Below are 23,238 nucleotides of genomic sequence, written 5' to 3'. Positions count from 1 at the left end.
GGATCAAAGATGCCCCAGTCACAGTCATTCAAAGTCCAAAAACTGGCACTTGATGCCATCTAGGATTGATTCTTCTTTTTGCACATTTTCTGTTTCTCTAGAAGACTTAAGATTTTTTTTGTAAAATGAAACTCCAGAAAATCCACTGTTTTGCTTCTTGCATCAATTAATTATAAGAAAAACTATTTCAATTCTAAGATTTTACATGTTAGGACATAAAAATGTCTGATGCTTACCAGGTCTTAACATGAAGTAAAGACAAATTAAGTGCACCCTTACTGCATCCAGAAGAATTAAGAGTGTAAGCAGCAGCTAGGTGATGCTAATCAAATGTATTTGATTAACTGGTCATCATTAATAACAATGGATTAGATTTATTTAGCGCTTTTCAAGGCACCCAAAGCGATTTTTACATTGTATCCATTATTCATTCACTCCCCACTCATACCTGGTGATTTTAAGCTACATGCGGCCTGGGGCAGACTGACGGAAACGTGGCGGCCAATCCACACCTACGGCCTCTTCAACCACCACCGAACATTCATACACTGGAGGCGGGTGAAGTGTCTTGTCCAAGGACACAACGACAGATGACTAGGGGAGTGGGAATCGAACTGTCAACCTTCCAGTTATTGGACAACCTGCTCTACCACTTGAGCCACTACCAACCCATGAGTGTGAACACCTAATCCTAACCCAATAAAACCAAATGTTTAGTGAGTTTGCTGGTCTGGATCATTCAGGTGTGTGTCAACACATGCCAAGGTGGAAAGACATCAGCAATAATGTTAAAGAACAATCTGTTGTTGCTCATAATTATGTGGAGGATTTTAATTTTCTAACTATGTGAAGTCCACCATTCTGCTGTGAGAAAGGTTATTCACAACTGGAACACACTGAAAAAAGCTGACAGTCTCCCCAGGAGTGGACACCCTAGCTCAGAGAAACTGCAAAAAAAACAAGCAAACAAACAAAAAAAATTCATCCAAGACATACATCTCAGACTCTCCAGGCCTCAGTAAGTATGTTAAATGTTAGAGTTCATGGCAGTACAGTTAGAAGAAGACTGAACAAGTATGTCTTGTTTGGAAGAGTTACAGGAGAAAGTTTCTTCTTTCTTAAAAAAAAGAAGATGTTAGCACAGCTGAGGCTTGCAAAGCTGCATTTGAACAACCTAAAACTTTTCTGGGCTACGTCCTTGCAAATGATACAGAGGCGGAGATGTTTGTTCATAATGCAGGAACATGTTTGATGAGAAATAAACACAGCATTTCTGCACAAACATCTCATACCAACTGTCAAGCATGGTGGTGGAGGAGTAATAAGGGGATAGCTTTGCAGCTATGGGACCTGGACACCTTACAATCAAAGAGTCAACATGAGCTCCTCTGTAAACCAGAGTTTTCTAGAGTCAAATGTGAAGCCATCTGTCTGACAGCTAAAGCTTGGCTGAAATTGGCTGATACAACAGGACAATGATCCCAAACACAGCAGCAAATATACAACATTGACGGAAAAATGATCCAGTCAAAGTCCAAAGTCTAAAATCATAAGTGTGTGTACTTTCTTTCTCAAAAAACTTCATGCTAAAAAATATACGTATTGTAACAGTTCATGTTTTTAATTACATTAACTTCAATGTCAAAGTATGTGAAAACAAACGTGACAATCACTCTAATTTGATAGTGAGTGCAGTGATACATCTGGAAAATACTTATTTGCATGTCCATCTCCATATGTATAGATTCAAACACACAAAGACTGAGTCATGCTGCAGAAATTACACAATATTTGCACAAGGGTTGCCCATGCAAAATGAAGCAAGCTGCCTTTGTTTATAGCTAATAATCACAGGCTGACTAAGCTGCCATAATGTTGGTCAAATGTCAGAAAGAGGGCAGTGGACAAAAGGCAGGAGGCACCCATTAACATCCACACTGGAATGTCCTGTTTGTGTTAGACAGAGTTGGACTCACTGTAAGTCTGACTGAGCTAAATTAAAATCATGGGAGTCCGTTTGCAAGCATGAATAAGGAGCAGGGAGGGAAGGAAAATACCTGAGTGGTTATGGGAGCACCAACAACCTGAGAAGATAGAAACCAAGGAGGAAAGAAGCAGCAGCAGGGGAGCCATGAAGGAGATGATCAAGAGTGAAAGAATGTAAAGACAAGATGCAGCTGCACTAAGTAAGCCAGAGGAAACAGTCAATAATAACATGGATGAAAATATGAAGATAAGATTATGAAAGCAAAACATAGGTAAGCAAAAAGCCACATATTGTACCTGCAAAGGACCGCCACCGAGCTCCTCATCCAGCTTGGCGCTGAGGATCGCACAGGCCCCGATTTCATCCCGACTGGAGTCCATCCCCTGCCTGTAAAACAAGGCCAACTCAGTATCTGTGTATACAGAGTGGCAGCTCACAAGCTGACCAATTAGATTTCAGGTGGTTGGTTGTTTCATTTATTTATAAATGAATAACAGAGATATATTCAAAGATTACAATGACAGGATTCATCAGGATCAGGATGAAAGAGTGGTTCAAGGAGCCTGGCACATTGTTTTTACACAAACACTGGCCTTCACAGACTAAATAATCACCACAATAGGCATGTTTTGGATGAGCTGGCAAAATTTTTTTACATACATCTGATTCTTCGATCATCAGTGCAAGATCCTGGGGAATAATTAATGCAACTCTTGACATTACCTAGATAGCATGTGGCTGAGTTTGGCAGCCACACTCACATTAAGCTAAGGTCAAAATTGTGACAAACAAAAATGTACATTTGGGCCAAACTGTTTTTTGCGATCTGGGTTGTTCTTTAAATGATGTAATCAAAGCTGAAGGTGGTCCAAAAATAAAGAAAGAAAATAAACTGTCTAACCTTTTCCTTTTTCTTTTTAGGGCTTCCTAAATGGGTTTATATATCAAAGTCCCACCCTAATTAATCCCCTAAAAGCTCTTCCATGTCACTTCAAATAGTTTATAGGCTAACAGTTCCTAGCTATAGCTAGTTTATGGCTGCTGCTCCTAGCAACTAGTCAGCAACAGCTAGCAGGTCAAAGCCACAGCGGCTCATGGCTGTTTACTCTAAAAATATTCTTTCTGATATTTTTAAGAGTGATAGAAGGGGCATACTGCAATTATGATACTTCCACTTGCATGAAACCTTATATATTTGTGTGTTTATAGGCACTGTATAGCAGCTATGGATGTTAGCATCTTTCCAAAGCAGCTAGATAATTTCTCCTCTTAGCTTGCTATTGCTTCTTATTTTATTGGTTCCATACAAAACTCACACATTAGCTCTGTAGTTGTAAAGTAGTCGTGATTGGCTGTTGTTTATGAAACATATGGCAAGTTGTTTTATTTGTCTTTGTGGTACAATAGATTTAAAGCACAATTATCAAGCCATAAATGTGATGTTTTGTTTTGGTGTTGCATAAAACATTTTATGGGCACGTTAACCAGGTTAAAAAAAATTATTTTAGCATTCATATCTCATGTCTTATTCCCACACTTGCACATTTACTTGTGGTCTTTTTTTTTTTTTTTTTTTGATTTGTGAAGTGAAGCTCAAGTGAAGCTTCAATTGAAGTAAGCTGAAGTGAAGTACAATTCCAGATTTCTGGATTAATTCAAACAGTTCACACTTTGTTGTTATATTCAGTTCACATTTTGTGGACTCAACATTTTTAAACAACTGCTTAAATCTCCTGCAATCCACAAATTCTTGCCCAATAATCATTTTCTCACCACATGTAGATGATGTGTCCCTGACGTCCTCCATGACGGTAGTTATACAGAATAATGTAACTGTCTCCTCCGTAAAACTGTCCAAATGTGGATGGATCCACTGGAACCTTATCAGATCCCTCAATACGCCAGATCTGACAAGGGTAAGAGCAGATAAACGCTTATCAGGCTGTGAAATCCCTCTTCCTCTTGGCAAACAAGGCAGGTTACAAAAAAAAATAAATCTGACATAAATTAACAAAATGACTCTGACCTGTTTGTCTCCACTGCCATCATCCACCATCCCATGCTGGGCAGCCATAGCAGAGGACTCGTGAAGGCTGGCTGCGTCGAAAGGCACCTTCTCGATCTTGGCAATGCTGTTAGCGATGTAGGCCACGCCCAGGCCCTCTGTCTGATCTTTATCCCGCCAGTTTTTGAAGAACTGCTTGAAGAGTGGCGTCTCGCCCATCTCTGGCAGGATCTGAATCTGTGTCTGTTTGGGGTAACCCATCTTCTTGATGAACTCGTCGGCTGCCTTCATTGCTGCCTTTCGCTCGTCCATGTTGGCGTCTTTGCCTAAAGATGGACAAAATGAGAAATATTACACGAAGAAAGAGACTTTCAGAGGTCAATGCTCAATAATAGACATTTTGACTGATAGGAATAATTCCTCTTAAAAGGGAAAGTCCTTTAGGAGCATCAACTTTTTGGCCAATCCACTAGCTCACAATGTACAGACCTTTCCAGACGAAGATCTTGCCGTCTGAGCCGTGGTCCAGAATAAAGCAGTCACCAGACTCCAGGGCACTTTGGGCGAACGGGTTCTCTGCTGCCACCAGAGCGATGGACATGCCGCCGCTGGCATTCGACACCTGCAGGGAGAGAAGAAGGAAAAGATGGCTGTCAGTCAAAGACATCAGGTGTTACCTACAGTAAGACTGAGAGGCAGTTGGCTGCTTTATCTCCTCCCAGACTTTTTAGCTTGACTTAAAAATGATTAACCATATAAACTACAATATTTCACCACTTCACCCTCAAATTCATGCACTATTTTAGTGCTCAAATACTATGTGAAGTTTGAACAAGGGTATTTTTGTCAGTATTGACAGTCAAATTTTCAACACTTACTGTTTTAGATGACACAACTAAATGCATATGCATTCATTTTAGCCAATCATTTAAAAGATGTTAAGATTAAAGCACAGCTGATAAGGCTCCATTCAGCCTTAATTAGTTTTTCAAAACAACCAATATAATGTAAACTCACTGGCCACTTTATTTGGTAGGTTCAATCCCTTGTTAACACAAACAGCCAATCACACCACATCAGCTCAAAGCATTTAGTCATGTAGTGGTCAAGACGACTTGCTGAAGTTCAAACCGAGCACAAAAACGAGGAAGAAAGAGGATTTAAGTAACTGAACATGGCATGGTTGTTGGTCTGAGTATTTCAGAAACTGCTGATCTGCTGGGATTTTCACTCACAACCATCTCTCAGATTTACAGAGAATGATCTAAAAAATAAATATCAAGTGAGCAGTTGTCTGGACCTAAATGTCTTGTCAAGTCAGAGGAGAATGGGCAGACTGGTTGGAGACAATAGCTAGGCAACAGTAACTCAAATAGCAACAGTGGTGAACCACTCTGGCCCCCTGAGCAAGTCCCTTAACTCCCAACTGCAACTCAGATATGCAGAATAGCATCTCTGAACACACAACACGTCCATCCTTGAAGCAGATGGGATACATCAGCAGAAGTCCACACCGGGTGCCTCCTGTCAGCTAAGAACTGGAAACAATTAACAGACCCACCAAAATTGCATAAAAAGAGATTAAAGAAATGTTGTCCAATCTGAGTCCATTTCAGCTGCAACATAAATAACATGAAAACATCCTGTCTTGTATCAACAGTTCAGGCTGCTGGTAATGCAATGGTGTGGGGCGGTATTTTTTAGTAGTCTAGGCCCCTACCAACTGAGTATCGTTTGACCATCACAGCCTACTTGGGTATTGTTGCTGACCATGCCCATCCCTTTATGACCACAGTGTAAAATCATCTGATGCTACTTCCAGCAGGATAATGCACCATGTCACAAAGCTCAGATCATCTCCTACTGCTTTGTAGAACATGACAATGAGTTCACTGTTCTTCAACGCCCTCCACAGTCACCAGATCTCAATCCAACAGAGCAGAGCAACTATGTGATGCTGTCATGTCAATATGGAGCAAAAGCTCTGAGGAATATTTCCAACACCTTGTTCAATCTATGACACCAAGGTAGGAAGGTAGAAGGGTGTCCAACCCAGTACCTAATAAAGTGGCCTGTGAGTTTATATGTCTGGTAAATAGTTCACACAGCTCCTGTGACTTCGTGATCTCACCTTGTAGAGTTTCGCCATCTTCCTGTTTGAAACATCAGCTGTGACGTCATCAGAGGCGCCAGGCGGCAGATCTGGTTTGGGACCTAAAACCTAAAGACAGATGCAGTGATTTTAATTAAACAGCCTTAGGTTGTGACTTAATTTGTTGATGTAGTTCACAGGTCTCACCTCCAACATCTTCTCTCTCTCCACCCCCTCATCACAGACATACACTCGAGCTCTCCCGCTGCGCTCGCTGTCACGGATACCCTTGGCAACCTGAGTAGCCTTCAGTTTCTCAAAGCGGTTGCTCCCAGAGCCACACCACTGATAAATCTCCTGTGTAGTAAAAGGAAGGAGGAGCAGATGGCAATGTAGAGTCACTTAAGTGGAACCTATTTTGTTGTCATTTCTGTTTATCCATCTGTAACGTGGAACGTACTACAACTACAAAACCTGTAACGGTGTTGTGGCAACAATCAGAAAATATGATTATGTTTATCTTAAAATAATCTGCTCAGCCTGACTCACATCTCCCAGGTCCAGGATGAAACAGTCTCCCTGGTTGAAGCTGTCCCAGCTGACGGGTACCTCAGTTGCCCTGACAACACGGCGACCTTTGATCTGAAGCACTCGCTGCACTGTCACCTCATTGGTGACGACATGCTTGAATCCAGATGCCACACCCCCTTTCTGGACAAGAGGAACATTTTATCATACGGTGAGCAACAGTAAAAGTTTTTGTGAAATTTAGATAGTAAAATGACTAAATATAAACAGGAATCACACTTTCCATGTATTATGACATCTTACCATGTATTTGATTCCAGACTTGAAGTAGCCCAGAAAGGTTTTGGACTCATGTCCCTGCACCTCACGGTACTGAATGGGTTTCCCCCCCAGGAAGTCGTCCATTTGGACGGTGAAGATGGCTGCCGAGCCGCTCTCATCCTGGGTGCAAAAATCCCCTAAACCAAGGGAAACACAGACAAACTTCATTTTAATCCTGGTTATCATTTCATTTTATTTGACGACCGCAGCGATAGCAACAGTGAGTCAGAAGATCGATGTGTGGGTGGAGCAGAAGTCCAACTCCCACAGACCCAGTGACATACACAGCCTTATACTGGCTGTGGTTACACAGTGTATCATGTGAGAGTTACATCAGATTCTGATTTATTAGTTAATAATGTTTCCATGATCTGTCAAGCCGATTAAAACCAAGAAATCAACCAATGGTGTCAACTTCACTAGAAAATCCCACATGCCTTTTTTTCTTTCTGCAAAAGGTCAAATATGTGTTTATAACCACATTTAGTTTGATTTTAATTTAATTGCAGATGGTATAAACCTTTGATTGTTCAAGTTTTCTTGTATTACCATAATTTAATTGGCTAATATGATTTCATTTTTGCATTTAAGGCTTGCGCCTCATTCCTGAAAAATGGAATTTAGGACTATAAATGTGATTATAAAAAAATAAATAAATAATTACATCATTCTAAACAGGTGAATTAAACTAGTGACTGTAATCATGGTTTTGTTCAAACTCTGTATCCATGAAAGGTTCAGTCTTCAAGGACCAAAGACGGGCAGAGGAGCTTCAGTTTGTCAACAAAATCATTGAAGAAAGATTGCAAGGTTTGTATACTGTCATTCATCAATAGCTGGTATAACCACATGGACAAAGGATTACTGACAGAAACCTTTGTCAAGCACTACAATACAGATTAAACTTGATATGTTAGAAAGAAACCTTATGTTAACACTGTCCAGAAATGGCATCAACAATAAAAACGTGTTGTAGTCAGACCAATCAGTTTTCAGCCAGTATTTTTTTCTTTTTAGAAATAAAGGACGCTGTTTGCTCTGAAGCATCCAGATTGTAAAGTAACAAGTTCAGAAGCCAGGATCTGTGATGGTATGGAGTTGTCTCTCATTTCACTGATCTGATAGAACATTCATATAGAAACCTTTTAGTTTACGGCTGTCTTTAAGACTGGATCTTTTCCAAGGATATCCTTGCATTTTTCAACACAGCAATTTAAAACCACATTCTGCACATTTTACAAACACACGGCTGAGGAATGAGAGAAAATCTGTCCTTTATTGCAATAAATAATGTACCAAAAGGGAAAAAATAACACCTTGAATTCATCATCACCAAGTATCCTCTGTTCTGGAGTGTCTTTTGATTGCCGTTAAAAGCAATGGCATTATTCCAAAGTAGTTAAAAGCTTCACTGACCCAACTGTTGAAATGCAAAAATGGATCTATATTAACTAATCAAATTATGATGATGAGCCCAAACATTAACTATAATGGGTTTGTAATGTCTGAAATTAAACAAGTCAATTGTTTAAATGTAAATTTTATATGAAAAATGTTTAGCAATTAAAATGCACAAATTCTGAATAAATAATTAAACCTGATTTGCTTCAGTACTTTTAGTGGATCAACATTTGAATGCAGAATAAGAACGGATGATGCACTGCTGTTTTTACTGCACTGTAGTATCTAATATGTCATCCATCACTGACAATATGCTAGATGTTGCAAACGGCTTCAGATGACTAAAGTCGCCTACTATGAAATTCCACTTTTTGCAAGTCAGTTGGAAAACTGAGGTCTCTTGGATGTTTTGTCACATATCCAATAAAATAACAAGAATGCACCCAAAAAATTAAACTGAGCTAAAGAAACCAAAACAATCCAAAAATGTTTACCCCTGTTAACGTTTGCCTCACTGCACTCACCCAGCCAGAAGTGGAGGTCGTACTGCAGGTTCCCAGAGCGCTGTTTGATGGTGTTGAGGATGAGGTAGGCATCTCCGGTGTAAAATCCCCCATAGAGATTCTTGGGAACAGGCACCAAGTCGAAGTTCTCCACCCTCCACACCTGAAGGCCTGGGTTCTTTCCGGCCTGCTCAAACTGTGGGTGGTGCGCTGCCATCCTGTCTGCAGGGAAATCACACAGCTGATCGTTAAAGAACTTCCTAAAGTGAGACGGGGAACACCCTATTAGTGAGAGATTTGTCCTGGTGAGTGCAAAGCCACTCCTCTTAGGTCCAAGCTGTTGTCATGGATGCAAAGATAAAGTTTAGGGTTTTAGTTAGTTATTAATACACAGCAGAATGAGTCACTGGTGCCCTGTGCACCAAGTATTTCCTCCACCGAGCAGAAGAGGAAATCCTGTCAACTGTTGGTAACGATAACAAATAGAAAGCCGTGTATTATTACACACAGAAGAATGTCTGTCCTTTGATGTTATCACAGCATCTATATACTGTAGCAAATCTTAACTGAACTAAATGTTTCTTATAAAAGAGTTGCTTGTTGAGACTTCAGACTTTGAAGCAAATGTTGAAGATCAGCAAGCATTAGGTCTTGTCAGAGTAACATTTAATAGACTTCAGTGTGCTATAATGCTAATGTTAAAAGCTGAAAACCTTAATAAACTCAATAATACTGATGTCACAATCATATTTACTAATATCTCCAAACAGCTGAGTATTATTTAGTGCAATAAATGGCTGAATGTTGACACTGTCATGGGTCTCTGGACTCCATTGTCTGCCCTTCTTTTTCTTCCCCTTCCTTCCCCCATGTGATGTTGTTATGTGTATGTGTGTGTGTGGGCGTGGCTGTTTCCTCTGCTGACGGGTTCCTAAGGCACAGCTGCCATTCGTCTACTCATCACACCAGCAGTATATCAACCACAGTCTTTCACTCGATGATGTGAGAACCCTGCTTAAGCCTTTTGAACTCTAAAATTGTTGGATATACCTCACCTCCCAGTCCTGAGCCACGCCTGCATCCACAGCCCTCCAGATAACTCAGAGGAACCAAAGATCATCTGTCTGCCTGCTCGTGGTTCCTACCAGTTCACCAGACTGTTTTATTTCTGCATTAAAACCTATTGTTTCTCAGCCTTAGTTCCCTGTCTGCTCTTTGGGTCTACAATCTTGCCCTTGTGACAGAGAGATGTTTTATGAAAGTCAAATCAAGTTTACTTATAAAACACATTTAAACCAACTGACCATTGACCAAAGTGCTGTACATTAAAAAGCAATTAAAGCATAGAAAAAAAATAGTCCTGTTCGGCCATTCCATCAAACTGCAGCTCCCTTTCAGTGGACCAACAGAGGAGTTTAAAGTCACCCGCTCCAGAGAGGTGTTGATGAACAGGGACTCTGCAAAGGTAAAGTTGCGTCCGCAGGAATCGTTGTGACGACTGGAAAAAAGTGGCAAGCACAGGAGGCTGTCACCAGAGCTGAGGTGTGACTGAGGCAACATTTGGCTCCGTGGGAAGGGGGCGAGCAGGACCTGGTTGTTTTCCAGAACCGCGGTACAGCCTGCCCAGTGGAGAGGAGAGGTTCGGGACAGAGCAGAATCCCACAAGATCACCTAGGCAGAGCTTTGGAAAGTTCAAGCATCACACATTAAGTTGCTCATCCAATCAGTCTATGGCGTCCTCCCAAGCCCAGCTAACTTGCACACCTCGGGCCTAGCCGACACTCCTGAGTGCAAGCTGTGCCAGAAAAGGGGCACCCTGTAGCACAGGGGTGGCTAACGTCGGTCCTCGAGAGCCACAATCCTGCAGGTTTTCCAAATTTCCCTGCTCCAACACACCTGACTTAAACTAATGAGTCACTGTGCAGATCCTTATAGGCTGTTGGATCCATTTAATTTGAGTCAAGTGAGCTGGAGCAGGGAAATTTGGAAAACATGCAGGATTGTGGCTCTCGAGGACCGATGTTGGCCACCCCTGCTGTAGCACATCTTGAGCTGCTGCACAAAAGTGCTAGGAGAGTGATGGCACTGCTGGCATCATGACCAAGCTTTAAGAACTTTGGCAGATTGCATCTAAATAGCGATTCAGCTCAGTAAGATCCAGGTCACTCTCAAACAGTCAATCTTCTTCATTAGAATAGGACAGGAGACTCACCAGCATCAGCCAAGCTCTATAGGGGGACTCCTTGCCACGACTCGGGACTGTCAACATCACATCCACTTCTCTCCACCCAGATACGTTATTAACATCAGTGTCTACTAAGCAAGTGGTTCTTCTGGAACTGATTGTGCCTTGGGAGGACCAAACTGATGAGGCCAATGTCTGAAAATCCCACTACTGTAAACCCTTAAAATCCTTGGAATTAAAGGACAATAATCTAGGAGAGCCATCAAGAACACTGTAGTTTAAAAATATACTTCTATAAGATCTTTAGTCTATCAACATCTACAGGTCGCAATATTGTGATAAGATCTAAGGAATCTAGGGAAATCTCAGTGTGTAAAGGCCAAGAATGGAAACTCTTGTTAGATTTAAAAGCCCTCAGGTGGCACTACATGAAAAACACATCATTATACTATGATCACTGACCCACAGGGGCTCCGGAGTTCTTTGAAAAATTGTTTCCAACACAGTCCAGACATACTGTATAAATAAAAACTTTAATGAACGTAGAGGAAGTAATGCCAATTCTGCACCAAATTGTGTTCTCTGACATTAGCTCATCTTAAATGTACAGAAAGACAGTAGAGACATCTTCTGTCCACATTTCAGCTGCTCTTGGGAAAAAAGCTAACACCTAGTTCTCTGTGTCAAAGATAAGAAAAAGCTTTCAGACGCTTATCAGAAAAAGCTGCAAAAACTTGCCTGTGATGCTGCACTCATCAGCTTTCAGGCATAAATCCAGTCACAAATACTCAGATCCAGATATTCATGCACCCAAATACCAAACTCTTCAGATGTATCTACAGTATAGAAGACACATGGCATCTAACCAAGAGTTTCAAGTAGGTGTCTGTGCTGCACTGGATTACAACCTGATGGCTTCTTAGTAGCATGAGTGGATTTATGAGATTCCTACAATGGGAGCTGAGCTTTGGATTAAACTCTCTGTCACACGAGTCCACAAACTGCATAGAGTGTTGGAGAAATTTACCTTAGAGAAGTGGGTTTCACAGAATAGATTTTAAATTTCTCCCTACTGTACAAACTATTCTAGATTTTATGTCTGCTTATTAATTATAAAGGGATAAACAAAAAGGAAGGTGAAGTGGATGGGAAAAATACATATACTTATCTACATGGAAAATCTAACCTCTTCCAATTATAACTGTGTTGTATGGAGTGAAATTAGTGTCATAATAGTTACAAATGTGCATTGACTTGTAAATCTGTAAAACGATTTGTGTATGACAAATTACCACAGAGTAGGCAGATTGTAGCCTGTTTTAGTGGGATTTTTAGTTTTTGTGGAACAATAAAGCAGTAGTCACATTGTGTCATGATCTGTGAGTTTTCATTGTTAGTTCTGTCTTTCGTGTTTGTTTTTTTTGTTATTCCCCTTGTGTGTTCTGTTTTTTGCTTCCTACTTGTCAGCTCACCTGGGTTTAATTAGCTAACTCACTTCACCTGTTTCTTCTTGTCCTCAGTGTATACTCCCAGGTTTCAGTTTCTCTTTTTCAGATCATCTGTCATGTGTAGTGCACACCTGAGGCCTGTACGACGAAGCTGGATGTTTTATTATCGAGGTAACCGAAAGGTTAACCTGGGTTTTTCTGTACTACGAAGCTGGTTAACTTCTGGTGGGGTATATCACCATGGCAACTTATGCTGAACGGCTAAACTGATCCGGAGCAGGCTACGTTCTGGATTAGAGATCATAGACCATAAAAGCACCACCTCCTGACTAATCAGTGCTCTTAGAAAATGGCCTGTCCGTTCTGTTGACATTGGTACGCAGATAATGAGAGGAGCGCTTAGGAAAGAAAGAGTTTTGCATCTGAAATAACGAGTTTAATAATAATGGTCACTCATGGCAGAACTACAGAACCTTGAATTTATGGAACTCACAACTACTTGTGTTGTCACAAGTTGTCACATGGGAGGGCTGAGTCTCTAAAGAACTCATTGGAAACTAGAAGCACTGAGAGTGCAAACCTCCACCAAGACATTTGATTCATTTTTTATTTTTAGCCAATTTTTTAGCCACTATTTATTTAATTTAGAAGCTGTATTGGCAAAGTTATTTCCACCTCCCCCGACACACACACACACACACACACACACACACACACACACACACACACAGTAAAGAATCTTGTAAACAATCCTTAGAATAAGGTGGTAATCACTTGTTCTTTTTACCATTTCTAAGATTTACAGAAAATTTCATCAAAAGCCATCCATAACTTTTTGAGTTATGCTGCTAACAGACAGACAGAGAAAACAAATGAAAGTGAGAAAGCACTCTGACCGAAACGCCTGGGCCATAAAAAAGTGAAACTGAGTGATCAGAGTGCTGTCCATTTATGTTTTCCAATTAATTAAAGGCGAAATAAGTAGCATCGACACCTAGTGTTTCAAATCAGAACTGAGTTCGAAAGAGAAAAACACCTTCCTTCCCCCTCGGAGAGTTTCACGCAGGTTGCCGGTTTGTGAGAGGACGGCTCTTTTATATACAGTCTATGGAAGACGGAGAACATAGCACCAGCAAGCATTATGATGGCTAGCGAAGATGATTCACACAGTAAGTTGCTATGCTTTGCAATGCTAGCGCTAATTTACATTAGCATAAAACAGAATGTAAACAAAACCGTGGGGAGTTGCACATGATTGGTTAAGGAACCAGGAAGTAGGAAAGAGCTACACAGCGCACCAAAGTTTTTCCATCACGTAACTCTTACTTCGAAAGAAGAAAAACATGACAAAAACATTGTTAATGTAGAGAGAGAGATTGTTTATAGGGAAGCTTCCTTTTATCCCTCGCAACAAATTAGAACATTTTAAATTATTTCTCTCAGTACAAAATACTTATTATTTAGCCTTTAATATTGTATAATCTGACGAATTTACGCAGAGTTGCCAATTTTATGACAGCATTCCTTCCCGGCTGTTGCTTTTGGACTGGATGATGTGTTTAAGTTCTACATATTTCTGAAGAATAATTGTCTGCTATCCATGGTGAAGTAAGCTGCCCGTTAGGGTTTCTCTGTGATTGGTCAGACACTGCATACACCACCTATTTTATGTGAACGCGCACAGATCAAGATGGAAAAACTCTGGGTTGAATTAACCGGTTGATAACCAGCTTCATTGTACTGCTTATCCAGACCCTAAATGTCTGGGTAAGTCAACCAAGGTAACAGAGAGATATCCGGGGTATGTTAATACCCTGTCATACAGGCCTCTGGTGTCTTGTTTCCATTTGTTTTGTTACAAACTATTAAGTTAGGCAAAGCCAGTAAGCTCAGTTGTACCATTTTAACCCATAAGAGCCCGACGTGACATATTTGTCACATACAGTTTCTGAGACATTTTCTAATACCCAGAAGCAGAAAACCATATTATAATATTTTTACATCACATGGTAATAAATGGCAGATATAGCCCCCCAAAAAATGTTAATTTTTTGTTACATTTTGTTACAGGACCAAATAAAGACCTCATATTTAAAAAATGTGTCTTTTCTTACCATTTTTTCATGGGTTGGGCCTTAACGGGTTAATGTTAATGTAAAGTACATGTTTGCTATAACATCAGTAATTCATGGGCACAGATTAATATATACTTGTTATCAGTGTCAACAGACAGGCTCCGTAGAAATTGAGTGAGGCATACTATCTAAATACAATGTACCATTTACAGCTCAATGGAAATATTTGTTTAACTCTCAATACATAATGTTTGATTGCTGTGTGGTTTTGGATTTGAACACTTTTGTAAATCATGTAATGGACATTACAAGCCATAGCTTGGACAGTAAACAGAGACTGTAAACTATTTCTTAGAAGTGAAGTAGTCTTCTCAAATTCATCCTGGCCTGTCTAGATTGGCCCTACATGGGGCTTTTGTCCAAACATGCTTAAATTTACCTTTAGTTACAAAGCAGCTTCAGAACACTCAGGTTCATGAGTTTAAAGCTGCATAAATAGGAGGTCAAGTAGTTCAAAATGAACACAATCTAGTTTTTCCACAGGAATGCTGCTTGGACCTGCCGCCTTCCAATTTGCATGAATAACCATCCACACTGAAGCAAGAATCGGCCATTCCTCTGCGACTGTTTGCCCACAAACATGGTAGGAATCTCCCCCAAACCTGAGAACAGGGAAGTGACTCAGAGTTTCTGCAGCCAGGCCAACCAGTTTTACCACTTATATAACTACAAGACTCAGTGCTGTATAGTCCACTATTGGAAGGTTAAACAGGGAAAAGTAGGCAAGTTAATTTAGGCAGAAACCTTGTTTTCAGTAAAACTTGTTTAGTTTTTTATGATGAATTTTATTTTGCTGCAGTCTGATCACATGTCCTCTGACATGTTAAGGAAAATAAACATACTCTGATGTGGCTCCTGTTTACAGCTCCATTTGACTTCACATGAAACAGATTGTATAATGTGCTTACTGTCAAAACATCAGCATCCTGGAGTCATACAAGGTCTGAGCTTCCATGACGCTTCAATGTCTACAGCCGGCGATATTCTCCTGCAGTGAGTCAAAGTAGTCATTTGGAGTCTTCATCTTATGGCCAAAAGAGTCAAACAGTGAAGCAGCATCATTTATTTCAGTTTGCTTATCATCTTGTACTGGTCATATTGGATATTAGCAAGAACTTTTTTCTTCATTTTCAAAAACAGATTGTGTTTGATGATAATCTATATCACAACTTTGCACAAGAATATAGAAGACTACTATTATATGTAGCAGTTGTTTTCAGTCTGGACCAATGTTGAAGCTGCTTTAAAAGAGCCTCCTTTTTTAGCTTGATTTTCACTCGTTTACCACCCAAGGACCGACTGTTACACTACTCCAACATTCCTAAGAATTTATTGGTTGCATTCTAAATACAACTAATAAATAGCCCCTGAGGGTATGTTGTCTTTTGGGGATCTCATTGGACTCCATAACCTCAGAGAGTCTCTAGAGCCCTTTATCCTAATGCATCTAAAGTAAACATAAATGTTAGCTCTGTGAGAGCAAACTGAACATACAAACACCACACAGAGAAGTCAAGCAGTAGGTTTGAACTCACAACCTTCTTGTGACACCACCGCACTACTGTGCCACTAAGTTGTTCAGTTACCATCTACAGGTAAAGTTAGGCATTAAAATGATCTCAAAATTAGATCTTGTTTAAAGTCACATCTTTCCTGGTCTCAGTTGTTCTATCGGCAGAGCAAGCTATGTAACTTTGAACACATTCGACTTAACCAGTTGGCAGGTGCTCCCCTAAGCTTTCTGCCAACCAAATGACAATGACCTTCCTGGAGACTGAGGAATTAAGCTGAGCAGAAATGTAGACAAGAATGAATGCAATCAAAAAAATGCCACAAAAAGTGAGGGTGAAACTGACACTCAGTTATTGATAAAAGAAGAAGGCTTCATATGTCTGCAGTATTGAAGTGTTTTGGAAAAATGGATCAGTGAAAACAAGTACAGATTAATACAATGTGCACACTTTGTCATCAGTTGGAAAAAGCCAAAGTGGAAAACAAAACTAATTTGTTAAACCGTCTGAAACCGTCATCCCAGCAACTAAAGGCATAATTTATCATTTGTGGCTGCCACTCCATAAGAATAGTGTTAAAAATGAAGCAAAGACATTGCAACATCGGTATCGGTATACATAATTTAAAAAACTCATACCATGACTATGTTTTTTTCCATATCACCCAGAACTATCTGCAAGTTGTTTTTTATATTAGAATTTCCAGCTAACACCCTTGGCTTTGTTAGGTTTAGGCAATAAATCCAATGTAATGTTTAGGAAAAGCTTGTGGTTTTAGTTAGAATAGATATTTTCTAAGTATTGTCTATGTTGGAAAACAATTTTTATATATATATATATCAAATTTAACTTTTTAAACAAACTGTATACTCCCAAATTATGGATTAATCCCAAAACAATGTGTTTCAGCTTTTTAGAGCTACTTAAGTGGTTCATCTTTTGATGGAGACAAGCTAGCTGTGGTAAGTTAATCTAAGCTAGGCTAATCACGCCCTTGCTGCTTCCTTGTTTAGACTCAACAAATACTGGCTAGCATTTGATAATAAAATATTCCTACAATTTATACCACAGCTGGGACTAACCAAAAGGCATCTAAATGAAGTAGCACAATCCTCCAAACCAAATATCTGGGGCATTGAAACAACTATGGTGAGAAATACAATAACACTGATTTCACAAGCATCTGGAAAAATAAATCAATAACTTCTGTTTGATATACTGCTGCTTCTTATTAATTCAAACTAACAAGAATATGAAAACACTGTGGATGCAGACATACCCATTAAAACTGAGACAAGTAAACAGCAAACATGTCGACTTTAATTTGAAACCAAGTTCTGGAGATACAAATAAAGGGCTTAAAACTTCATAAACATTAAGTTTTCCACTGCAGGGCGTTAATGTAGTTTAACTACAAGATGACCCCTCTGTCCAATTCTATTCCTTTTATGAATACTAAAAGAAATGCTGCATTATTTAGCTTTTATAAATTACAAAAACTAACATATTTAAAGATATAGACAAACCTTTTGTGCAAGACATTTTCTGAAAATGATAGTCTCCTAAACAACTAATAAAAACGACTGACTTTTTCTTTGAATAAAACTAGAATTAACCAGTGAATGATACTGGTTGGATAAAGTGACTCAAGAAGGGGTAGTTCGTCTGACTCAACAGACACGCAGCTGCATGCTTAAATAGAACAGACCACATGATTTGTGATTAGTGCCTCTTCACAGACACGCTGGAAAAACGAGATTGTGTCTGTAGCCTGCCCCACACCTCTGCAGAGCCTGGAGTATTCTTTAAGGCCTATTTCAAAAAGAAATGCGTTTCAACAACTGAATAAAAACTCTGTGCAGGGAAAAACAAAATAAGACCAGAAACTGACCAGATGCTGTACACCCAGGTGTGTACAGCATCCTCATAAGATCGGGAAGCACAACACAACAATAGAAGTGTTGCATGTCAACCGCTAGTTATCTATTGCGTGTAACTTATGCATCTTCACTGATAAATGTTCTACCAGAAACAAGTTTTGCTTCAACAAATCGAATAAATAAAAAGGGTGCAGCAACACAAACATGGCACAAAGATCCGCCATTGTTGTTGTTGTGCTCTTCGGGGGTTAAGCAGGGTCTGTGTGCAGGAATGCCATGAAAGATGTCATCATTGCCAAAAAATTCCACTTTCAATTTACACTGACAGGACTAGCTTTGCAAGAAAATTTCACTCTGGAGGCCGTTGTCAAATCTTTGCAGGTTTATCCATCTAAACTCTGTTACTATGTCAATGAGAGGTCTAAAATCCAACCAAACTTTAGCATTTTACTGTCTCAGCGTTGCAGTGTAAACAGGGCCTTAGGCCTACCCACCACCCCTTTCTCTGCTAACAAACACAGTGAGAGTGCCATTCCAATCTCATTTACTTTGTCCCCTCCACCAGTTTTTGCCAGCCTCTCTGTTTCTTCACTCGAGAACTGAATGAAAATTCCAGATATGATCCACCGTGCAGCCACCCTTGAATTCATATGACAAGAATTAGACATTATTAAATGCTTTGTCATGTGTTTGCTGCAAAAACAAAATCTAAATGTTATCTGTGAAATCTGGATGTGTAGGCTTTAACAGCATGCCAGGCCTGAGGGGGGGAAGGAGATATTCCTTCTTCACAAAAAGGGGGCTTTCCGATGACTCATTTTCTCCAGCCTTGCCACTCAGACTCTTATGGACTGTTTAGGAGCTAAGCAGCTGGAACAGATAACGCTCTGACTCTCTAACTTTTAAACAGCCACTTTGCTTCCCTAACATCTGTTGACACAAAGCGCATAAGAGAGAAGTAAAATGACTGTTTATGACTTTGTAAACTGCCTCCCTGATATACGGATGATTATTAAAGGATATGAGAGGGTTATTTCAGGAACAATGTAGCTGAAATCCTGTCTGGGAAACAATCACAGGTTGAGATATTCTGTGCTCCATTTTCTCATCCAAATGAATCAAGTCATCCAAGTATCTAGTATCTGAAATGCTATACTGTCCTAAGTGTGCAGCAGTTGTAACTATGGTTTGCATGTCTGGGGTGTGGCTTTTTTACACGAGCAGGGAAACACTGACTACATTCAAATGCCCAACTTCTCATCAGAAATCTTTCAAATGTACAATTTAGTAAAGATTTTTAATACTACTGTCCTACTTAATGAAGAATAAAATAAAGTTACACTCACCGATCACTGCCTGTTTAATAGCTTGTTAAAACAAATATATAATCTGCCAATCAAATGGCAGGAACTCAATGCATTTAGGCATGAAGACATGGTCAAGACAGCTAGCACAAGTTCAAACTGAGCATCAGAATGAGCAAGACAGAGGACCCACAGGAAGTTCATTAACTAAAATCAGGTAAGTTGGAGTGGGAACACATCTAAAACATAGATGTGGCAGCCTGGCATGGCTAAGTCAGTGTGAGGGAAACACTATCATTTAAATCCACAAAGTCCCCATAAGGAGAAATGAAGGGAGATTGATAGAGTAGCTAAGTCGTGTGCTTTTAACCATGGGCCTTTGTGAGATGTCTGACTGATACTAACATACATTCTGTTAGAGACAGAAAAACTTCACTTAAATCATATTCTCGCTTCCTGGTTGGGGTTAGACTAAAAAATTACGTCAGTAGAACTGAAAAACAGTAATGGTTTGAGCTAAAATACATTCTTTTTACAAGGGGGTCATCACTGTCATGGACACCCCAACCACTAGAAATTGCATATTCTGTTAATGACTGACTGTGTTTGTCTATAACAAACAAAGATGCTAGACACAAGCAGTCAAACATGAAGAATTGCTACTATCTTCAAAGAACACTGCAGGATTTTCAGGAAAAGGAGAGATGATATTAATAAGAACCTCAAACAATAAATTATGTTCTGTCATTGTGAAACAAAACTTACATGTTATAAAACACATCCAGCTAAATAGGGTGACAGTCTGCTGCCAGCATGTCAGTGTGAAAGTCATTCAGCAGAGCAGGACGCAGACTGGAGGCTAGAGGTCTAGAAGTGATGCAACACTAATGAAACACACAAGAGGTAGATTCCCTTTTACTTATTTATTCTTACACAATGCTTTTTTTAATTGTTGTCCTAATTTCTGTCAAGACGGTCTTTATTTCCCGCAGCTCCTTGTCCACCTGGTTAATAGCAGTGATTGTGTCCCTCTGCACCGCCCACCCAGCTGGAGCATCCAGCAACTAGAAAGAAATATTATTTAACACTAAATAAACTGCTACCAATCTCAGATGAATCTGTACATATTTATTTTATAAATTAAAACAAATGACTAAATTACCAGCATCAATATTGTCATTTAGCAGACGTTTTTCTCCAAAGCGATTCCCCCTTCTGGGAATCGAACTTCGATCTTCCACAAGACAGACGGATAGTCTACCAACTGAGATATCCAGCCGCATGTTCTGATGCCTTATGGCGTGTCTTCCCCTCTGACACTGGATGACAGGATCAGAGACCTGCTGCCACTATTCTGCCTTTCTAACACAAGGAATGCCCATGCCATGCCCACCAATTAAACGTTTTTACGTTTGTCAACATGGTCCATCAGGATCTCAGTCTCACAACCCGAAATTTTCCCTTCTTCCCTCCTTTTCCTTCCCGAGCCATCATCGAAATGATGTGATGAATATGTATTCCAGGCGTCCCCCTGACCATTTATAGCCACCATGTGGGCATGGGAAGGCGTTCCATCATGTGCGCCCGCTTTAGAGTTGATTCTGATTTATAAACGGGAACAGGTGTAGGACGTGTGTGCGCACGCTTTGAGAAATCTGAAAGCAGAAGTGCGCAGCATTTCCTTTTTGCTCCACAGACGCCACCTGTGGTTTGCTTTGCTACGCACAGTTCGATAAATGAGGCCCCAGGTCTTTTAGAATGAAAAGGCCCTGGTCATATAAAGCAACAATCAAAGCAGACATATTTAGTACAATCCAAAGACATCTTTTACGAAGAACAACCTCGCTATCTATGAAGCACGGCAGTGTAAATATTATAGTTTGGGGTGGGTTCTCTGGGGTTAAGTCATCTACTCTGTTTTCAACCTTATATAGAAGCATGCTTGGAGATAATGTGAAGCTGAACCAAAAGTGGAACCTATAACAGGAATAATCATCTCAGGCTGATATGCAAATCAGTTAAAGAGGTTGTTCAGAAAGAGGAAACAGAAAGGTGCAGAACGGCCTTGTCAAAATCCACAATTAAAATATTTTGTTGAGTTAATATTTTAAATAGCTAACTGTTGTTCAACTATCTGTAGGCATAATTTCTCAAAGAATTAAATGTTTGCATTTACTTACTCTTATTATTTCAAAAACTTAGTAGATTCTTTATAAAGAGATAAGATCTAAATACTGAGATAGGTGAGCAGATTAAATCATCCTGCCTGCAAATCAGCTAATCAAATTATGGACCCCAGTACCAACCTTTTTCCTGACTGTTCATTGAATAGCAATGACACGCCCCCTCTGAGTTTAAGACATGGAGGTCAGACACAGCTTACAACAGGAAATGTTAGTACAAACTATATTTAAGCTAACAAAATACAAGATACATTGGCATATTTTGTGTGGGGAGAAGCTGCAAAATTGAGAGTTCTTGAAAGTAGGTTAGAATCATCCTCCTCTGTTGAGAAACACACCCAACAATTTAACCCCCCACAAAATGCACTGACAGCTGTTTGAGAGTTAAAACAGTTGGTGAGTTCAGGCACGTCATCAACGCTGGACTTAAAATGTATTAAAGTTCTTTATATGAAAGGTTTTTTTTATCTCTTTCTTAGGAATTTAGTCTGTTTCACTCTTTTAATGGTTAATGTAATAAGCAGTTAGTTAAAGGATGTTGTAACTAAACTTCCTCAAAACAGCCTGATTATTTGCTTCTCCATAGCAACACGGAGGATTTACAGCTGCCGAAACAAGGAAAACCTCTATTGAGTCATTTTTATTAAGTCAGTCTAGTCTGGGTCTGCGTTTCGCATCATATGAACCAAAACAGTTGTGTAAATGAAGATGTGCACGTCAGGATTTCCACAGACTGTCTATATGTGGAACCGCATTAAAAAAAAACAAATTTTAGTAACTTTTAAAAGAAAAAAGTAAATAATTCATTGAAGGAAAATATATAAAAGAAGAAGCCACACCGAGAAGCTCGATGTTGCAGCTGCGTCCTGTTCTGCAGGTCTAACAGACATTGAAAAAGGCATTAGCCGAGATTATCCGCTAATCTGTGCTCCAGAATTCAGTGTTTCAAAGAAAAAAGAGGGTTAATAAAGTCCTCTCGGTCCTACCTGAATATGGAGGTTGTGGGATAGACGGATGGACCGGTGTGGACCTGGGTGAGCCGCGGATAGAGCTTCAAAGCTGCAGCGGGAGAAGAGAGGCGTCGAGTCGGCGTGGAAGCAGAGCACAGAGCCGCAGCTTCTGCTCTCGGCCTGGGATGGGACACTCCCTACAACCCTCCCCAATACCCATCCCCCTCACCGGCCTGCGTCAACATGTATGCACTTTCTTCAGAGGAAATATTTTCCAGACTTATACATAACAGTGATTTTTCTCATGCACTTATCACATATTGTAGAGGACCTCCATACTGCTCCTGTACTGAAAAGACACTGGACTTTACTGCAAAGCTAAATGCAGGCCACGTGGACCCATCATGCAAACAAATCATTTAAAATTATGTGATAAGATTATATTGAAAAATATATTGATTTATTTGGTCAGACAAGGCTTGGTCAGTTATTCCGCATTCATAGATGCTGATGGACAATGTAACCTGGATGGAAGATGATGTTACATCACAGTTTTTTGTGGAATATTTAGTGGTGGAAAATTGTCTCTTCCTTAGGCGACAGCAGTTTTTCCTCCTTACTACCAGACATGCTGTCTGTACAATGTTGGGGTTTAGCTATGGTTTTATTTTCATCTGACAATGTAACAGGATGGACTGAGGGGCTCGTCCACCTCTATCTTTCCTGATCTGAGATTTGCCACACTGGTTCATTCACAGGTAAAGTCTTATTCTGTCAGGAACATGACTGTGGGTGCATGTTTGTG

The 23,238-nt window shown here is 39.9% G+C and overlaps 1 protein-coding gene across 1 annotated transcript in view; it reads right to left on the bottom strand.

Moving 5' to 3' along the window:
- gsna (gelsolin a) overlaps positions 1 to 22,624 on the bottom strand; it is a 28,911-nt gene extending 6,287 nt beyond the window's left edge. Inside the window, exons 1-10 of the mRNA XM_041969455.1 lie at positions 22,470 to 22,624; positions 8,859 to 9,059; positions 6,916 to 7,070; positions 6,634 to 6,795; positions 6,292 to 6,441; positions 6,124 to 6,213; positions 4,482 to 4,614; positions 4,014 to 4,318; positions 3,761 to 3,894; positions 2,284 to 2,374 (exon numbers count right to left, since the gene is read on the bottom strand). Of these exons, the coding sequence (XP_041825389.1) occupies positions 2,284 to 2,374; positions 3,761 to 3,894; positions 4,014 to 4,318; positions 4,482 to 4,614; positions 6,124 to 6,213; positions 6,292 to 6,441; positions 6,634 to 6,795; positions 6,916 to 7,070; positions 8,859 to 9,054 (1,416 nt within the window). The 5' untranslated portion in view covers positions 9,055 to 9,059; positions 22,470 to 22,624. The remainder of the gene's footprint in view (positions 1 to 2,283; positions 2,375 to 3,760; positions 3,895 to 4,013; positions 4,319 to 4,481; positions 4,615 to 6,123; positions 6,214 to 6,291; positions 6,442 to 6,633; positions 6,796 to 6,915; positions 7,071 to 8,858; positions 9,060 to 22,469) is intronic.
- Positions 22,625 to 23,238: the final 614 nt, after the last annotated feature.

The sequence above is a fragment of the Melanotaenia boesemani genome, chromosome 19 (genome assembly GCF_017639745.1).
Source record: "Melanotaenia boesemani isolate fMelBoe1 chromosome 19, fMelBoe1.pri, whole genome shotgun sequence".
In the NCBI taxonomy this organism is placed as follows: Eukaryota; Metazoa; Chordata; class Actinopteri; order Atheriniformes; family Melanotaeniidae; genus Melanotaenia; species Melanotaenia boesemani.
This window is presented reverse-complemented; position numbering and strand designations above follow the sequence as displayed.